Genomic DNA, 16375 nt, shown 5'->3' on the forward strand with positions numbered 1-16375 from the left:
CCAATATTAATATATTTAGATACATAAAGTGTAAAAGAGAGGCGAGAGTGGATATCGGACCACTAGAAAATGATGCTGGAGAGGTATTAACGGCAGACAAACTGAATAAGTATTTTGCATCAGTTTTCACTGTGGACGACACTATGGTGGAAATTCCAGGTGTCAGCGGTCACGAAGTGACCATTACTACGGAGAAGGTTCTTGGGAAACTGAAAGATCTGAAGGTAGATAAGTCACTTGGACCAGGTAGTATACACCCTATGGTCCTGAAAAAGATGGCTGAAGAGATTGCGGAGGCATTGGTAGTGATTTTTCAAGATTCACTAAATTCTGGAATGGTTCCAAAAGACTGGAAAATTGCAAATGTCACTCCACTCTTCAAGAAGGGAGAGAGGCAGAAGAAAGGAAATTATAGACCAGTTAATCTGACTTCAGTGGTTGCAAAGATGTTGGAGTCAATTGTTACAGATGTGGTTTCAGGGTACTGGAGCTGCATGATAAAATAAGCCGTAGTCAGCATGGTTTCCTCAAGGGAAAATCTTGCCTGACAAATCTGCTGGAATACTTTGAAGAAATAACAAGCAGGATAGACAATGGATAATCACTTCATGTTGTGTATTTGGATTTTCAGAACGCCTTTCACAAGGTGCCACATGTGAGGCTATTAACAAACTACAAGCCCATGGTATTACAGGGAAGGTTCTAGTATGGATAAAGTAGTGACTGACTGGCAGGAGGCAAAGCGTGGGAATATAGGTTGCTCGTGACTAGTGGTGCTCCACAGGGATCTGTGTTGGAATCGAATCTTTTTATGTTATATGTTAATGATTTGGATGATGGAATTGATGGCTTTGTTGCAAAGTTTGCAGACAATACAAAGATAGGTGGAAGGGCAGGTAGTTTTGTGGAAATAGAGAGGCTACAGAAGGACTTAGACAGATAAGGAGAATGGGCAAAGAAGTGGCAGATGGAATACGGTGTCCGGAAGTGCATGGTCATGCACTTTGGTCGAAGAAATGAAAGTGAAGATAAATTTCTAAATGGAGAGAAAATTCAAAAATCTGAGACACAAAGGGAATTGGGAATCCTTATGCAGGATTCCCATTAGGTTAATTTACAGGTTGAGTCTGTGGTGAAGAAGGCAAGTGTGATGTTATCATTCATTTCAAGGAGACTGGAATATACAATCAAGGATGTAATGCTGAGACTTTATAAAGCACTGATGAGGCCTCACTTGGAGTATTGTGGGCAGTTTTGGGCCCTTTATCTTGGAAAGAACATTCAGAAACTGGAGAGGGTTCAAAGAAGGTTCATGAAAATTATTTCAGGTTTGAATGGCTTGTCACATGAAGAGTCTTTGATGGCTCTGGGGCTGTATTCACTGGAATTCAGAAGAATGAGGGGTGACCTCATTGAAATCTATTGAATGGTGAAAGGCCTTGATAGAATGGATATGGAGAGGGTGTTTCATATGGTGGGAGAGTCTAAGACCAAAGGACACAGCCTCAGAATAGAAGGGCATCCTTTTAGAACTGAGATGAGGAGGTATTTCTTTAGCCAGAGAGTGGTGAATCTGTGAAATTCATTGCCACAGGCAGCTGTGGAGGCCAAGGTTTTAGGTATATTTAAGGCAGAGGTTGATAGGTTCTTGATTGGTAGGGGCATGAAGGGATATGGGGAGAAGGCAGGAGATTGGTGCTGAGAGGAATAATGGATCAGCCATGATGAAATGGTGGAGCAGACCTGATGGGCGAAATGACCTAATTCTTCTCATATATCTTATGGTCTTCTGGTATTTTATCCTTGACATATGAGATTCTGCAAATGCTGGAAATCTAGAGCAACATACGCAAAATACTGGAGTAACTCAGCAGGTCAGGCAGCATCTATGGAGGGGAATAAACGGGTGGGTCTCAGCCCAAAATGTTGACTGTTTATTGCCCTCAATAGATGCTGCCTGACCTGCTGAGTTCCTCCAGCTCTTAGTGCATTTTACCCTGGTCCTACTTTAAACTTCTGGTACATTTGTAACATTTTAAAGACTCAGTTAATTCCCAGAACAGTTGCAAGTTGTCTGCATATTTGTTCAGCCACAGTATTGGAACCACAGCCTTTCTATTCTTCCTGGAAGGGAAACTCAGTGACTAGATAGTGTTTTGCTATTCATGAGTTTCATACATTTGGAAGACTGATGCTTTCATAGAAAGATACTGATTGCATATCTTTATCCCACACATTAAGGGAATTAGACAGGATTTCTAGCTCTAATTGGACATAAAGCAGATTTCATCATTAATTTTACCTTCCAATAATGCACCATTACCTCTTGGTTCTACTCAACTCTAATTTCTTGCCCTCATGTGGCACTTTTGAGTACTAAGTTAAAGGTGCGTGGTAAATATTGGCTGGTGAATACATTAAAAGTGTCCTTTCTGTGGGAAATGCCAAGAAAAACAACCTCTGGCCCTTGTTAATGTTAGGCTTTGGCTGAGAGGGATCTGTAAAATCCTTTAAGGCAAACAAACACTTTGTATAAGAGACTGTGGCAGAACAATTCTCTTTTCTTGAAATACTGCCCAAAAGATTAATCTGCAACTCCTGTAGACTCCAATTGGGGTCAGAAAGCTTGCCTAATGAAATAAGACAACATGATCCTCTTTCTTAGTATGAAACTACACTGTAACATTTTTAGTGAACTTAACCTCTAAATGTGGTGTCCTGAATAGATTCTAGCACTTAAATTCTATTCAAACAAAATGAAAATCTATGGGAATATAATGGTGACTAGACCAACCAATTAAAACATTACATATTTTCAGATTAGCATATTTGTATACATAGAAAGTGGTTTCTGGAAACCACTGAGGGGCAATTTTGCAAGCATGAACACGCAAGATGGAATGAAATTGAGGGCGTGGATTGACACGTGGAATTATGATGTTGTAGCAATTAGTGAAACTTGGCTACAGGAGGGGCAGGACTGGCAGCTTAATATTCCAGGGTTCCGATGTTTCAGATGTGATCGAGGCAGAGGAATGAAAGGTGGGGGAGTAGCATTGCTTGTTAGGGAAAATATTACAGCAGTGCTCAGGCAGGACAGATTAGAGGGCTTGTCTACTGAGTCCTTATGGGTGGAGCTGAGAAACAGGAAAGGTATGGCCACATTAGTGGGATTGTATTACAGACCACCCAATAGTCAACGAGACTTGGAAGAGCAAATCTGCAGAGAGATAGCAGGCAACTGCAGGAAACATAAAGTTGTGGTGGTAGGGGATTTTAATTTTCCATACATTGATTGGGACTCCCATATTGTTAGGGGTCTAGATGGTTTAGAGTTTGTAAAATGTGTTCAGGAAAGTTTTCTAAATCAGTATATAGAGGGACCAACCAGAGGGGATGCAATATTGGATCTCCTGTTAGGAAACGAATTAGGGCAAGTGACAGAAGTCTGTGTAGGGGAGCACTTTGGTTCCAGTGATCATAACACCATTAGTTTCAATTTGATCATGGACAAGGATAGATCTGGTCCTAGGGTTGAGGTTCTGAACTGGAAGAAGGCCAAATTTGAAGAAATGAGAAAGGATTTAAAAAGCGTGGATTGGGACAGGTTGTTCTCTGGCAAAGATGTGATTGGTAGGTGGGAAGCCTTCAAAGGGGAAATTTTGAGAGTGCAGAGTTTGTATGTTCCTGTCAGGATTAAAGGAAAATTGAATAGGAATAAGGAACCTTGGTTCTCAAGGGATATTGCAACTCTGATAAAGAAGAAGAGGGAGTTGTATGAAATGTATAGGAAACAGGGGGTAAATCAGGTGCTTGAGGAGTATAAGAAGTGCAAGAAAATACTTAAGAAAGAAATCAGGAGGGCAAAAAGAAGACATGAGGTTGCCTTGGCAGTCAAAGTGAAGGATAATCCAAAGAGCTTTTACAAGTATATTAAGAGCAAAAGGATTGTAAGGGATAAAATTGGTCCTCTTGAAGATCAGAGTGGTCGGCTTTGTGCGGAACCAAAGGAAATGGGGGAGATCTTAAATAGGTTTTTTGCGTCTGTATTTACTAAGGAAGCTGGCATGAAATCTATGGAATTGAGGGAATCAAGTAGTGAGACCATGGAAACTGTACAGATTGAAAAGGAGGAGGTGCTTGCTGCCTTGAGGAAAATTAAAGTGGATAAATCCCCGGGACCTGACAGAGTGTTCCCTCGGACCTTGAAGGAGACTAGTGTTGAAATTGCGGGGGCCCTGGCAGAAATATTTAAAATGTCGCTGTCTACGGGTGAAGTGCCGGAAGATTGGAGAGTGGCTCATGTTGTTCCGTTGTTTAAAAAAGGATCGAAAAGTAATCCGGGAAATTATAGGCCGGTGAGTTTAACGTCAGTAGTAGGTAAGTTATTGGAGGGAGTACTAAGAGACAAGCATTTGGATAGACAGGGGCTTATTAGGGAGAGTCAACATGGCTTTGTGCATGGTAGGTCATGTTTAACCAATCTGTTGGAGTTTTTCGAGGAGGTTACCAGGAAAGTGGATGAAGGGAAGGCAGTGGATATTGTCTACATGGACTTCAGTAAGGCCTTTGACAAGGTCCCACATGGGAGGTTAGTTAGGAAAATTCAGTCGCTAGGTATACATGGAGAGGTGGTAAATTGGATTAGACATTGGCTCGATGGAAGAAGCCAGAGAGTGGTGGTAGAGAATTGCTTCTCTGAGTGGAGGCCTGTGACTAGTGGTGTGCCACAGGGATCAGTGCTGGGTCCATTGTTATTTGTCATCTATATCAATGATCTGGATGATAATGTGGTAAATTGGATCAGCAAGTTTGCTGTTGATACAAAGATTGGAGGTGTAGTAGACAGTGAGGAAGGTTTTCAGAGCCTGCAGAGGGACTTGGACCAGCTGGAAAAATGGGCTGAAAAATGGCAGATGGAGTTTAATACTGACAAGTGTGAGGTATTGCACATTGGAAGGACAAACCAACGTAGAACATACAGGGTTAATGGTAAGGCACTGAGGAGTGCAGTGGAACAGAGGGATCTGGGAATACAGATACAAAATTCCCTAAAAGTGTCATCACAGGTAGATAGGGTCGTAAAGAGAGCTTTTGGTACATTGGCCTTTATTAATCGAAGTATTGAGTATAAGAGCTGGAATGTTATGATGAGGTTGTATAAGGCATTGGTGAGGCCAAATCTGGAGTATTGTGTTCAGTTTTGGTCACCAAATTACAGGAAGGATATAAATAAGGTTGAAAGAGTGCAGAGAAGGTTTACAAGGAAGTTGCCGGGACTTGAGAAACTCAGTTACAGAGAAAGGTTGAATAGGCTAGGACTTTATTCCCTGGAGCGTAGAAGAATGAGGGGAGATTTGATAGAGGTATATAAAATTATGATGGGTATAGATAGAGTGAATGCAAGCAGGCTTTTTCCACTGAGGCAAGGGGAGAAAAAAACCAGAGGACATGGGTTAAGGGTGAGGGGGGAAAAGTTTAAAGGGAACATTAGGGGGGGCTTCTTCACACAGAGAGTGGTGGGAGTATGGAATGAGCTGCCAGACGAGGTGGTAAATGCGGGTTCTTTTTTAACATTTAAGAATAAATTGGACAGATACATGGGATACATGGATGGGAGGTGTATGGAGGGATATGGTCCGTGTGCAGATCAGTGGGACTAGGCAGAAAATGGTTCGGCACAGCCAAGAAGGGCCAAAGAGCCTGTTTCTGTGCTGTAGTTTCTATGGTTCTATGGTTCTATGGAAATCAGTGTCTGAGAACCCAGCACCAGGGTAAGGGCCACACCTCATAAAAGCACCTCATAACTGCCAAATAAAGATCACACTAAGTCCTGGAATTATTCATTTGTCCGCCAAGACAGCTTTATCACACTACATAAGGAGCTCACATTGTAATTTTTGCTAAGTGACATGATCAGTAATGTCAAATGATACCAACTCAGGCAATTTAGACAACCATGCCATCTGGGAGTTACCATAATGAGGAGGAAAATGTAACTAATACTGTACCACAATGATCTTTGTAGCCTTTCCCCCACTGTTGGGGAAATCACTGATTTGAAGTTCAGATCCATCTTTCTATGGATCTGTGCACTAATGTCTTTTTATGTGCTAATTTATCCTTTAAGTCACATCTATTTATTATGACACTATATTAATTTTTCTATATATATTCTGCATTGTATTTCCATGTAGATTATAAATATTCCTGTACTTTTTGCTGATTATACAGTGCTGCCAAATTTTTGAAATGATGTCAATTTTATGTAATTGTATAACTATAGAGATTAAATCTATTAGGTTCAGTAGAACAATGAAATAAGTCAGGGCATACTCTTAAATAGAACTAACCAAAGCCAAATAAATTGTAAGTACTAAGGCTATGAGCATCAGTGCACACTCAGGAAATGGAGCACCAAGGTCTAGTGTGTATTATTTTGAAAGCTTGTAAACTAGCATCCTCCCAAATTATTGTTAAAACAGCTTTCTGAAAAATGGCATCAGAGCTAACCCTGAGGAGATTTGCAATCGAAGATTAATTTTTTATTACTGCAAATTACCTCTACAACGATACTCTACTGATTGTTTCTAACAGATACCAGATATGCAAATGTGAAATATAAGCTACTTAAAAGTTCTTGCTTTTAAGAACCTTTTGCAAAATGAGTGCAATGATTATCCTGGTTATGATAGTACATAGTTGCATCCAGAGAGAAGAACCTAGCTCTGGTTTCTGGCTCCTGTGCAATAGAATCATTTATGCCCGTCAGTGACTTTGCCACAGTAACATAGAGACAACAGGTCAGTGTCACATTTTTCAGCTGCAGACTCCATATAATTTGTAGACAAGGATGAATTGGTGGGAGTGGGCTAAATGGTCAACCATTACGTGTAATTCCATCTGGAGATGTTTAATAGCATTTCTACTTCAAAGAGGCCATATCAAATGATATGATGCTTTAATCACTTTGTAACAATATTTCAAACTGCACTCATGGGAGCATAGAAAATTATTCTGGTCATATGCTAAACTTTGGGAGAAGGTAAGCCATTCATGTTAATAGATGGCTAATTCATTTCACTATTTTCATTTTTATGTATCAGAGTAATAATGCTACCAAATCTCTTTTTTAAAGATTAACTTTAAAATTTCATAACTTTTTTCATAAAGCCACTGTTTCTGAGTTAGCACACTAAAAACAAGCTTAGGTGTATATAACTGTAAATTATTTTATTAAGGAAGGGAAGAGTGGAAATTGAATGATTGCTCAGAGAGAGATCAGGATTTTGGGTTCAAATCTGGGTTCACCATGTCCACAACGCTTAAGGTATTGATCATTCAGAGTCCATTCTCCTTAAATCCTGCAATGAGTTTTCCATCTGCCCAGGAGAATTTCATAAGCCCAGAAGAAGTAGGAGCAAAATCAGGCCATCTGCCTCATCAAGTCTATTCCACCACAAGTAATACTTTGAAGTTTTCGCTATTCTTCAAGCCTGAATTCCAACAGAAAGCCATATTTGACGAATGTCTCTACTTGCTTTGAAGATGGTTCATTCATGAAAACTTAAACGTTTATCTTTAATACCAACCTGTATGAGCAGCCTTGATAACTGACATAGCAATTGTTTTAAGAATCTATAACTGGCTCAAAGATTACCAAACATCAGCTTTGCAGTGCCCCTACAGCCTCCTTTAAGAAAAATCAAAGGCAGTGTTTTCTCAATTGGCTGTAATCTCTTATGCAAATAAACAGACAACTGAGGTTTGGTTATAGTCTCAGAACTCTGAATGGAAAAGAAAATAATTCGTTACTTGGAACTGTGAAGAATAAAAACATGTTTTTTCACCTAGTGTTTGGTTTGAGATTTTCCACTGCAGCATGGGTTTGATTGGTAACAGTAACAAGTTTCTCTGTTTTGTTGTCAGGACCTTGCATTTGTGATACAACTTCATACTCTGTAAGATGAAAATGTGAAGACATTTCAGAAAGGGAAGAACAATTATTTTATATTAAGAACTAGGAAAATTAAAAATAAAATGGTTGCAATTAGACTGACTGAAGATAAATATAATACTACATATAATTTTCCTTGAAGACACCTTTCAATTGAGATAGTAAAATAATTCAAGATAAGAGATTTCTTGATATCATTAAAGATCATTCCTGATTTCTAATAAGTTATTCTTCACAAAGAACATGGATAACTTGGCTGATTTTAGAGACACAGGTTCTAAAATTTGATTCGACACATTCTAATAGGACTGTGTGGAAACTAAAAAGACTGGGGCAAAATTGGAACCTTGTTTACTAAGGTTAGTGATAGTGAAGGGGAAGGAAGAGGGTGAATATTCTGTGTTAATGGTGAATGTGCAGAAGTATGCAAAGAAATTCTAGTCAATTTACGTCGATAATAAGCAAAATAAATTTTTAGGCAGCTGAGAGCTGATATGAAATTTATTGAGGGAAAACCTTGTAAAGATAGAGCTCATCGATCTGTTTCTGATATATCCTTGCAGGAGTGACACCACCAACCAAAAATACAATCTGTCAACTATATGCTGGGAAGCATTGGAGGGAGGGGTGCAGATGTGTGAGGTGACATCAACAGATGTCTGGTACAATCTGTTACAGTTATGCCAGTATAGTACAGCAGCCAACACTTTGCATATAAAAGTTCAGAAACCATGAAAGGAACTGCCGTGTTTCTGAGGAAGGTGAATTTAATTTCTTTTCATTTTTCCTAACCGAATCTAACTCGCAACTTTTTTTAAGATGATTATCTTGAGCATTTTGAAGTAGGAAGCTTTAGTTTTGTAAAAGGCTTCACCCAAACTCTCTGTAATTATATTTGAAAAGTCAACTAATGACTAAAGCTATGATCAAGTGCTATTAATGGGAAAAATATTAAGGGTCTCACCACCTGTTCTGAACCCACAGACAATGATGCTTTGCTGTGTAAAACTCAGGACAAAGAAGCAAAAATCTGAAGTGCCATCCGAGAAAAATAAATGGGATGTTTGATTTTCCTTGGGACTCTTTTTACCAGGTGCTCAATAATGCCATAGGCTGCCTCCTTGGCCATCTTTAACTGGACATTAACGAGGGCTTCTTAGGCAATCAGGCAAGTTATAAACACGAGAAATTCTGCAGATGCTGAAAATCCAAAGTGACACACACACAAAATGCTGGAGGAACTCAGTAAATCAGGCAACAATCTGTGGAAATGAATGAACAGTCGACATTTTGGGCCAAGATCCTTCTTCAGGGCTTAAGTATAAGTTCAATGTGCAAATTTATCAGTATCAGCAGAGAACAAGAATTAGTAAGCACCTCATGTCTGTGATTTGTTCTAGCAAAGTAATTACAATCCAGATGGCAGAATAGCTAACATGTATCATTTCCAAATGCACAACTATTCGATATTAACAAACAGAAAATGTCAGAAACAGTCAAAACATGCACCAGAAAGAGAGAGAATTTTAGATATAATCAGTTACCGCTTGCGGTGTCATTTTCATTTTTCTTCCAGTCAACTATGAGAAAGGTCGGACAGCCTTCAACGGTCACAAGGGTAAGGTTTGAAGGTGGATATTTTGGAGCAGTTAGGGCAGTTGCATTTGTAGAGTCCTCCTCTTGAAAATGCCTCAGTGATTCAGTAACGGAACAGGGCATGTTTTCCTTTGTCAGATATTTCACATGAGGGCCTTAGAAGGGAAGACAGCAGCAGGATAACAAATAGTCAGTAATCTCCATCCAATTGAATATTCTCTCCAATCCAATGGAATATTTTCACTGATTTAACAGCCACACCTTTACATCATTTAGTCAACCAACAAGAGGAACTATGTTTCAAGAACTGGAAAATACAAGGTACTCTGACATGTACTTTCTCCACAGTCTCCATTTAATGCAACGGAAAAATACATTACTACCTTTCTTAACTCTGACTTTCAGAGTTCGTTGACGTACATACATATTTTACGTTTCTTACCTATTCAGAAAGTAAATCTGTGCCTTTACGAACACAAAAGATGTTACCGGAGAAAAAAATAATTTATCTCTTCACGTTTTCATTCTATTGAGCTCATCTTCAACCCAACCATACTCACCCAATCAGCTGAAGATGAAGGGAGAAATTTAAAACTTTAGTAATACAATCCTGACTGAAATATTTCTCTGCTTCCAAAAGTAATTGTTAATAGCTACAATACCAGTCTAATATAACCTCCCAAAATAAGTTGATCAAAGTTATAGCAACTGCTCTGTGAACTGTGCAAATTGCAGTTAAATGTACTATGAGCAATATTTCTCATCTCTTTTGCCATGAAGGACCTCTAGATTATTGATCACAATACACATTATTTATCATTCATCAACATTTACCGTATGTTAAGACCTGAAGCACATGCCAGATGTGACTTTTAATTTTTCAGTTCAATGTACTTACCTTTCCTGTTGAAATTGAACTTCACCAATAAAAACATTTTCCTCCTTATTTTATATAGTTAGGAAACATGAATAGAATTTTAAGTGTCTCTCAACCTTTCTATATTGGTTACAGGTGGTCAGAACAAATCCTTTGAAGCCTTCCCATGCTTTTGACAAAGTCATATCTGCATATCACTGAATTATCACACAGAATTCCTCCAATGTCCTGTCTATTTTATGAGCCTTTTGTTTTGCACCCAGACCACTCATATATATTGAATATTTTGTTTAAAAAATTAGTAATAGGAGGCTTTAAAGCCCTGCCATTGTTCAATCTCATGTTTTATCTGGTGCCTCAATCACTTCATCACCCATCCCTAAAGGTATTGTTTCTGTGAGTGTTTACTCACTATTCAATGGACTTAATCCTTTAATAAATCACCTTTCTTATCCTAGTCCCCAACAGCCAATCCATTGTTCTGAGAACATTCTCCATTTTGAAGAAACAGCCATCTGACCCCTACCTTGTTAATCCCACTCAAAATGGACTTCTACGCCACATAAGGCAAAGGCCAATGCTCTCATACTATTATTCACATGAATATGGAAGAGATAAATACAGAATAGTTGGCAACCGGGAATCCTACTTGTTGCAGATGGAGTAAAGATGCTCGACAAAGTGGTTCCCCAATTACTCCTCTACTTTGGTGAGACCTGATATTGGTGGCCAACCATTTCAATTGCAATCCCCATTCCCATTCTGACATGTCAGTCCATGGCCTCCTCTACTGCCACAATGAGGTCACTCTCAGTTTGGAGGTGCATCACCTCATATTTCATCTGTGTAGCCTTCAACCTAATGGCATGAAAATCAATTTCTTTAACTTCCAGTAATTTCTTCCCCCTCCTTCTTCTCTTTTCTTCCATTTCCCATTCTGGCTCCCCTCTTACCACTTCTCCTCACCTGTCTATCACCTCCCTCCAGTGCCCCTCTTCCTCCCCTTCTTCCATAGTTCACTCTCCTCTCCGATCATATGCTGCTTTGTTATGCATGGAGTGAAGGTGTTCGAACAAAGGTCTTGGCCTGAAACGTTGATGGTTTGTTTGTTTCCGTAGAAACTGCCTGACCTGCTGAATTCACCTAACAGCTTGTGTGTTTTGCTGTCCTATCAGATTCCTTCTTCAGCTCTTTACCTTTTCCACCTATCACTTCCCAGCTTCTAGCTTCATCTGCCCTCCCCATCCACCTACTTCCCCCCTCAGCTGGTTTCACCTATCACCACTTTGATTGTACTTCTTCCTCCCACCTTCCTATGATGGATTCTTTCCCCTTCCTTTCCAGTCCTGATGAAGGGTCTCAGCACAAAATGTCACCTCTATTCCTTTCCATAAATGCTGCCTCACCTGCTGAGTCCCTCCAGCACTTTGTGTGCAATATAAATTGCAAATAGTTCAGCGTCCAATATTGGTCTATTTTGCATTCCATTGAAAGCTGACAATGAACCAATTACTTTGCTTCTAGCTTTGTTATGTTTGTTCTTAATAAAGATAAACTTGACATGGGTGCATACCAGAACATTTTATTACAAAATTCTTGTTCAACCCTGAGCGCGTGCAGCTATCCCACCATCGAAGCTTCCGGTTCCAGGTGAACCACCCAAATTGCCCACTGGGAACCAAAGTTCTTTATTATGCACATGTAACAACACATCTTCCCCCTTTAAAGAAAAACAAACACACTACGATGTCCTTATAAACCTACAAGGAACAATAATCCCTTCCAACAAAGCTACCTACATTAACTTCAGTTGTAATGAGAAAATTGAATTGAATTGACTTTATTACTTACATCCTTCATACACATGAAGAGTCAAAAACCTTTACGTTATGTCTCCGTCTAAATGTGCAATGTGCAATTTATTGTAATGTATAATAAATAGTACAATAATATAACATAGAAATACAGTTGTGTCAGCATGAATTAATCAGTCTGATGTCCTGGTGGAAGGAGCTGTCCCAGAGCCTGTTGTCCCTGACTCTTAAGCTGCGATACCATTTCCTGGATGGTAGCAGCTGGAACAGTTCGTGGTTGGGTGAACTTGGGTCCCCAATGATCCTTCAGTCCCTTTTTTCACACCTAACTTTGTAAATGTCCTGAATAGTGGTAAGTTCACATCTACAGACGTGCTGGGCTGTCTGCACCACTCTCTGCAAAGTCCTGCGATTGAGGGAAGTACAGTTCCCATACCAGGCAGTGATGCAGCCAGTCAGGATGCTCTCAATTGTGCCCCTGTCGAAAGTTCTTAGGATCTGGGGGCCCATACCAACTTCCTCAACCGTCTGGGGTGAAAGAGGTGCTGTTGTGCTTTTTTCACTACACAGCTGGTGTGTACAAACCATGTGAGATCCTTGATGATGTGTATGCCGAGGAACTTAAAGCTGTTCTTCCTCTCAGCCCCAGGTCCATTCCTCCTGTAGTTCACAGCCAGCTCCTTTGTTTTTGTGACACTGAGGGAGAGGTTGTTTCCTTGACACCACTGCATCTGGGTGATGACCTCTTCTCTGTAGGTTGCCTCATTATTATTTGAGATTAGGCCAATCAGTGTAGTATTGTCAGCAAATTTAATTAGCAGATTGGAGCTGTGGGTGGCGACACAGTCATGGGTATACTGAGAGTAAAGGATGGGGCTTAGTACACAGCCCTGAGGGGCACCTGTGTTGAGGGTCAGAGGGGCAGAGGTGAGGGAGCTCACTCTTACCACCTGCTGGCGATCTGACAGGAAGTCCAGGATCCAGCTACACAAGGCAGGGTGAAGGCCAATGTCTCTGAGCTTCTTGTCAAGCCTGGAGGGAATTGTGTTGAATACTGATCTGTAATCCAAGAAGAGCATTCTCACATAAGCATCTCTCTTCTCTAGATGTGTAAGGACAGTGTGTATAGCTGTGACTATTGCGTCATCTGTCAACCGGTTGTGTCGGTAGGTGAATTGTAGGGGGTCCAGTGTGGGTGGTAGCATACTGCAGATGTAGTCCTTGACCAGCATCTCAGAGTATTTGCATATTATTGAGATGAGTGCAACAGGACGCCAGTCATTCAGACATGTTACCTTGGTCTTTTTAGGTACAAAAACAATGGTGGATGTTTCGAAGCAGAAAGGCATTCTACACTGGGAGCGGGAGAAGTTAAAAATGTCTGTAAACACACCTGCACATCCTGAGTACTCGCCCTGAGATGCCGTCCGGTCCCGCAGTCTTGTGACTGTCCACCCATTGGAAACAACTTCTTTTACTCCACTGAAATACTGCTAGGTTAGACTTTACCTCCTCCTTATCAAATTTCAAGTCAAACTCAATCATATTGTGATCACTGCCTCCTAAGGGTTCTTTTATTTCAAGCTCGCTAATCACCTCCTGTCTATTACTTAGCACCCAATCCAGTATAGCTGATCTCCTAGCAGGCTCAATGACAAATTGCTCTAAAAAGTCATGTTGTAGGCATTCAATAAACTCACTCTCTTGAGATTCATTTCCAACCTGATTTTCCCAATTAACCTGCATGTTGATATCTCCCATGACTATTATAAAATTGCTTCTTTGACATGTCTTTTCTATTTCCTGTTGTAATCTGTGGTTCACATCCCAGCTACTGTTGGGAGGTCTGTATATCACTGACATAGAACATAGAACATAGAATAGTACAGCACAGTACAGGCCCTTCAGCCCACAATGTTGTGCCGACCCTCAAACCCTGCCTCCCATATAAGCCCCCACCTTAGATTCCTCCATATATCTGTCTAGTAGTCTCTTAAACTTCACTAGTGTATCTGCCTCCACCACTGACTCAGGCAGTGCATTCCATGCACCAACCACTCTCTGAGTAAAAAAACCTTCCTCTAATATAACCCTTGAACTTCCCACCCCTTACCTTAAAGCCATGTCCTCTTGTATTGAGCAGTGGTGCCCTGGGGAAGAGGCACTGGCTATCCACTCTATCTATTCCTCTTATTATCTTGTACACCTCTATCATGTCTCCTCTCATCCTCCTTCTCTCCAAAGAGTAAAGCCCTAGCTCCCATAATCTCTGATCATAATGCATACTTTCTAAACCAGGCAGCATCCTGGTAAATCTCCTCTGTACCCTTTCCAAAGCCTCCACATCCTTCCTATAGTGAGGTGACCAGAACTGGACACAATACTCCAAGTGTGGCCTAACCAGAGTTTTATAGAGCTGCATCATTACATCGCGACTCTTAAACTCTATCCCTCGACTTATGAAAGCTAACACCCCATAAGCTTTCTTAACTACCCTATCCACCTGTGAGGCAACTTTCAGGGATCTGTGGACATGTACCCTGAGATCCCTCTGCTCCTCCACACTACCAAGTATCCTGCCATTTACTTTGTACTCTGCCTTGGAGTTTGTCCTTCCAAAGTGTACCACCTCACACTTCTCCGGGTTGAACTCCATCTGCCACTTCTCAGCCCACTTCTGCATCCTATCAATGTCTCTCTGCAATCTTTGACAATCCTCTACACTATCTACAACACCACCAAACTTTGTGTCATCTGCAAACTTGCCAACCCACCCTTCTACCCCCACATCTAGGTCGTTAATAAAAATCACGAAAAGTAGAGGTCCCAGAACAGATCCTTGTGGGACACCACTAGTCACAATCCTCCAATCTGAATGTACTCCCTCCACCACGACCCTCTGCCTTCTGCAGGCAAGCCAATTCTGAATCCACATGGCCAAACTTCCCTGGATCCCATGCCTTCTAACTTTCTGAATAAGCCTACCAAGTGGAACCTTGTCAAATGCCTCACTAAAATCCATATAGATCACATCCACTGCACTACCCTCATCTATATGCCTAGTCACCGCCTCAAAGAACTCTATCAGGCTTGTTAGACACGATCTGCCCTTCACAAAGCCACGCTGACTGTCCCTGATCAGACCATGATCCTCTAAATGCCTATAGATCCTATCTCTAAGAATCTTTTCCAACAGCTTTCCCACCACAGACGTAAGGCTCACTGGTCTATAATTACCCGAACTATCCCTACTACCTTTTTTGAACAAGGGAACAACATTCGTCTCCCTCCAATCCTCCGGTACTATTCCCGTGGACAACGAGGACATAAAGATCAGGATCCTTTTAACCTTGCAGTTTGTTAACACACCAACAAGGATTCAATACCTTCTGATCCTATGTCACATCTTTCTAACGTTCTGATGACATTCTTTACCAGCAAAGCCATGCCAGCTCCTCTGCCTACCTTCCTATCCCTCCAATATAACATGTAACCTTGGACATTCAGCTCCCAACTACAAACATCCCTTCAGCCATGATTCAGTGATGGCTACATCATCATACCATCATCTGTAATAGTGCAACAAGTTCATCCACCTTATTTCTTATACTCCGTGCATTGAGATATAATACTTTGAGTGCTGTATTTACTACCCTTTTTGATTCTGCATCCCTAATGCACAGATACTCACCCTGCTGGCTGCAATTATGTCCTTTTCTGCCTGCCCTTCTTGACAGTCTGACTGTATGTTATCTTTGCTTTTTTACCATCCATCTAATCCTAAGACCCTTCAACTCCAGTCCACCCCCCCACCAAATTAGCTTCAACCCTCCAAACAGCTCTAACAAACCTGTCCGCGACAATATTGATTCCCCTTGGGTTCAGGTACAACCCGTCACTTTTGAACAGGTCATACTTCTGCCAGAAGAGATCTCAATGATCCAAGAACCTGAAGCCTTGCCCTGCACCAGCTTCTCAGCCATGCATTAATCTGCCAAATCATCCATTTTCTACCATTCACACTTCTGGACTGGTAGGTTTTTCGCAGTTTTGTTGTGATGCTATTTCTCTTTTTACTTCCCTTTCACTTCAGTCAATTTGACCGTGTGTGTTCTTTTATGTATCTGCAGG

General features: G+C 40.8%; 1 protein-coding gene across 2 annotated transcripts in view; it reads right to left on the reverse strand.

The window, feature by feature from the left end:
- The window catches only part of LOC134347920 (target of Nesh-SH3), a 347223-nt gene that overhangs the window by 44423 nt on the left and 286425 nt on the right, over positions 1–16375 (reverse strand). For both annotated transcript variants that reach the window (XM_063050550.1, XM_063050549.1), the window contains 2 exons: positions 9502–9708; positions 7851–7959 (listed from right to left, as the gene is read on the reverse strand). In XM_063050550.1, coding sequence (XP_062906620.1) covers positions 7851–7959; positions 9502–9708 — 316 coding nt within the window. The remainder of the gene's footprint in view (positions 1–7850; positions 7960–9501; positions 9709–16375) is intronic.

The sequence above is a fragment of the Mobula hypostoma genome, chromosome 6 (assembly GCF_963921235.1).
Source record: "Mobula hypostoma chromosome 6, sMobHyp1.1, whole genome shotgun sequence".
NCBI classification, from domain to species: domain Eukaryota; kingdom Metazoa; phylum Chordata; class Chondrichthyes; order Myliobatiformes; family Myliobatidae; genus Mobula; species Mobula hypostoma.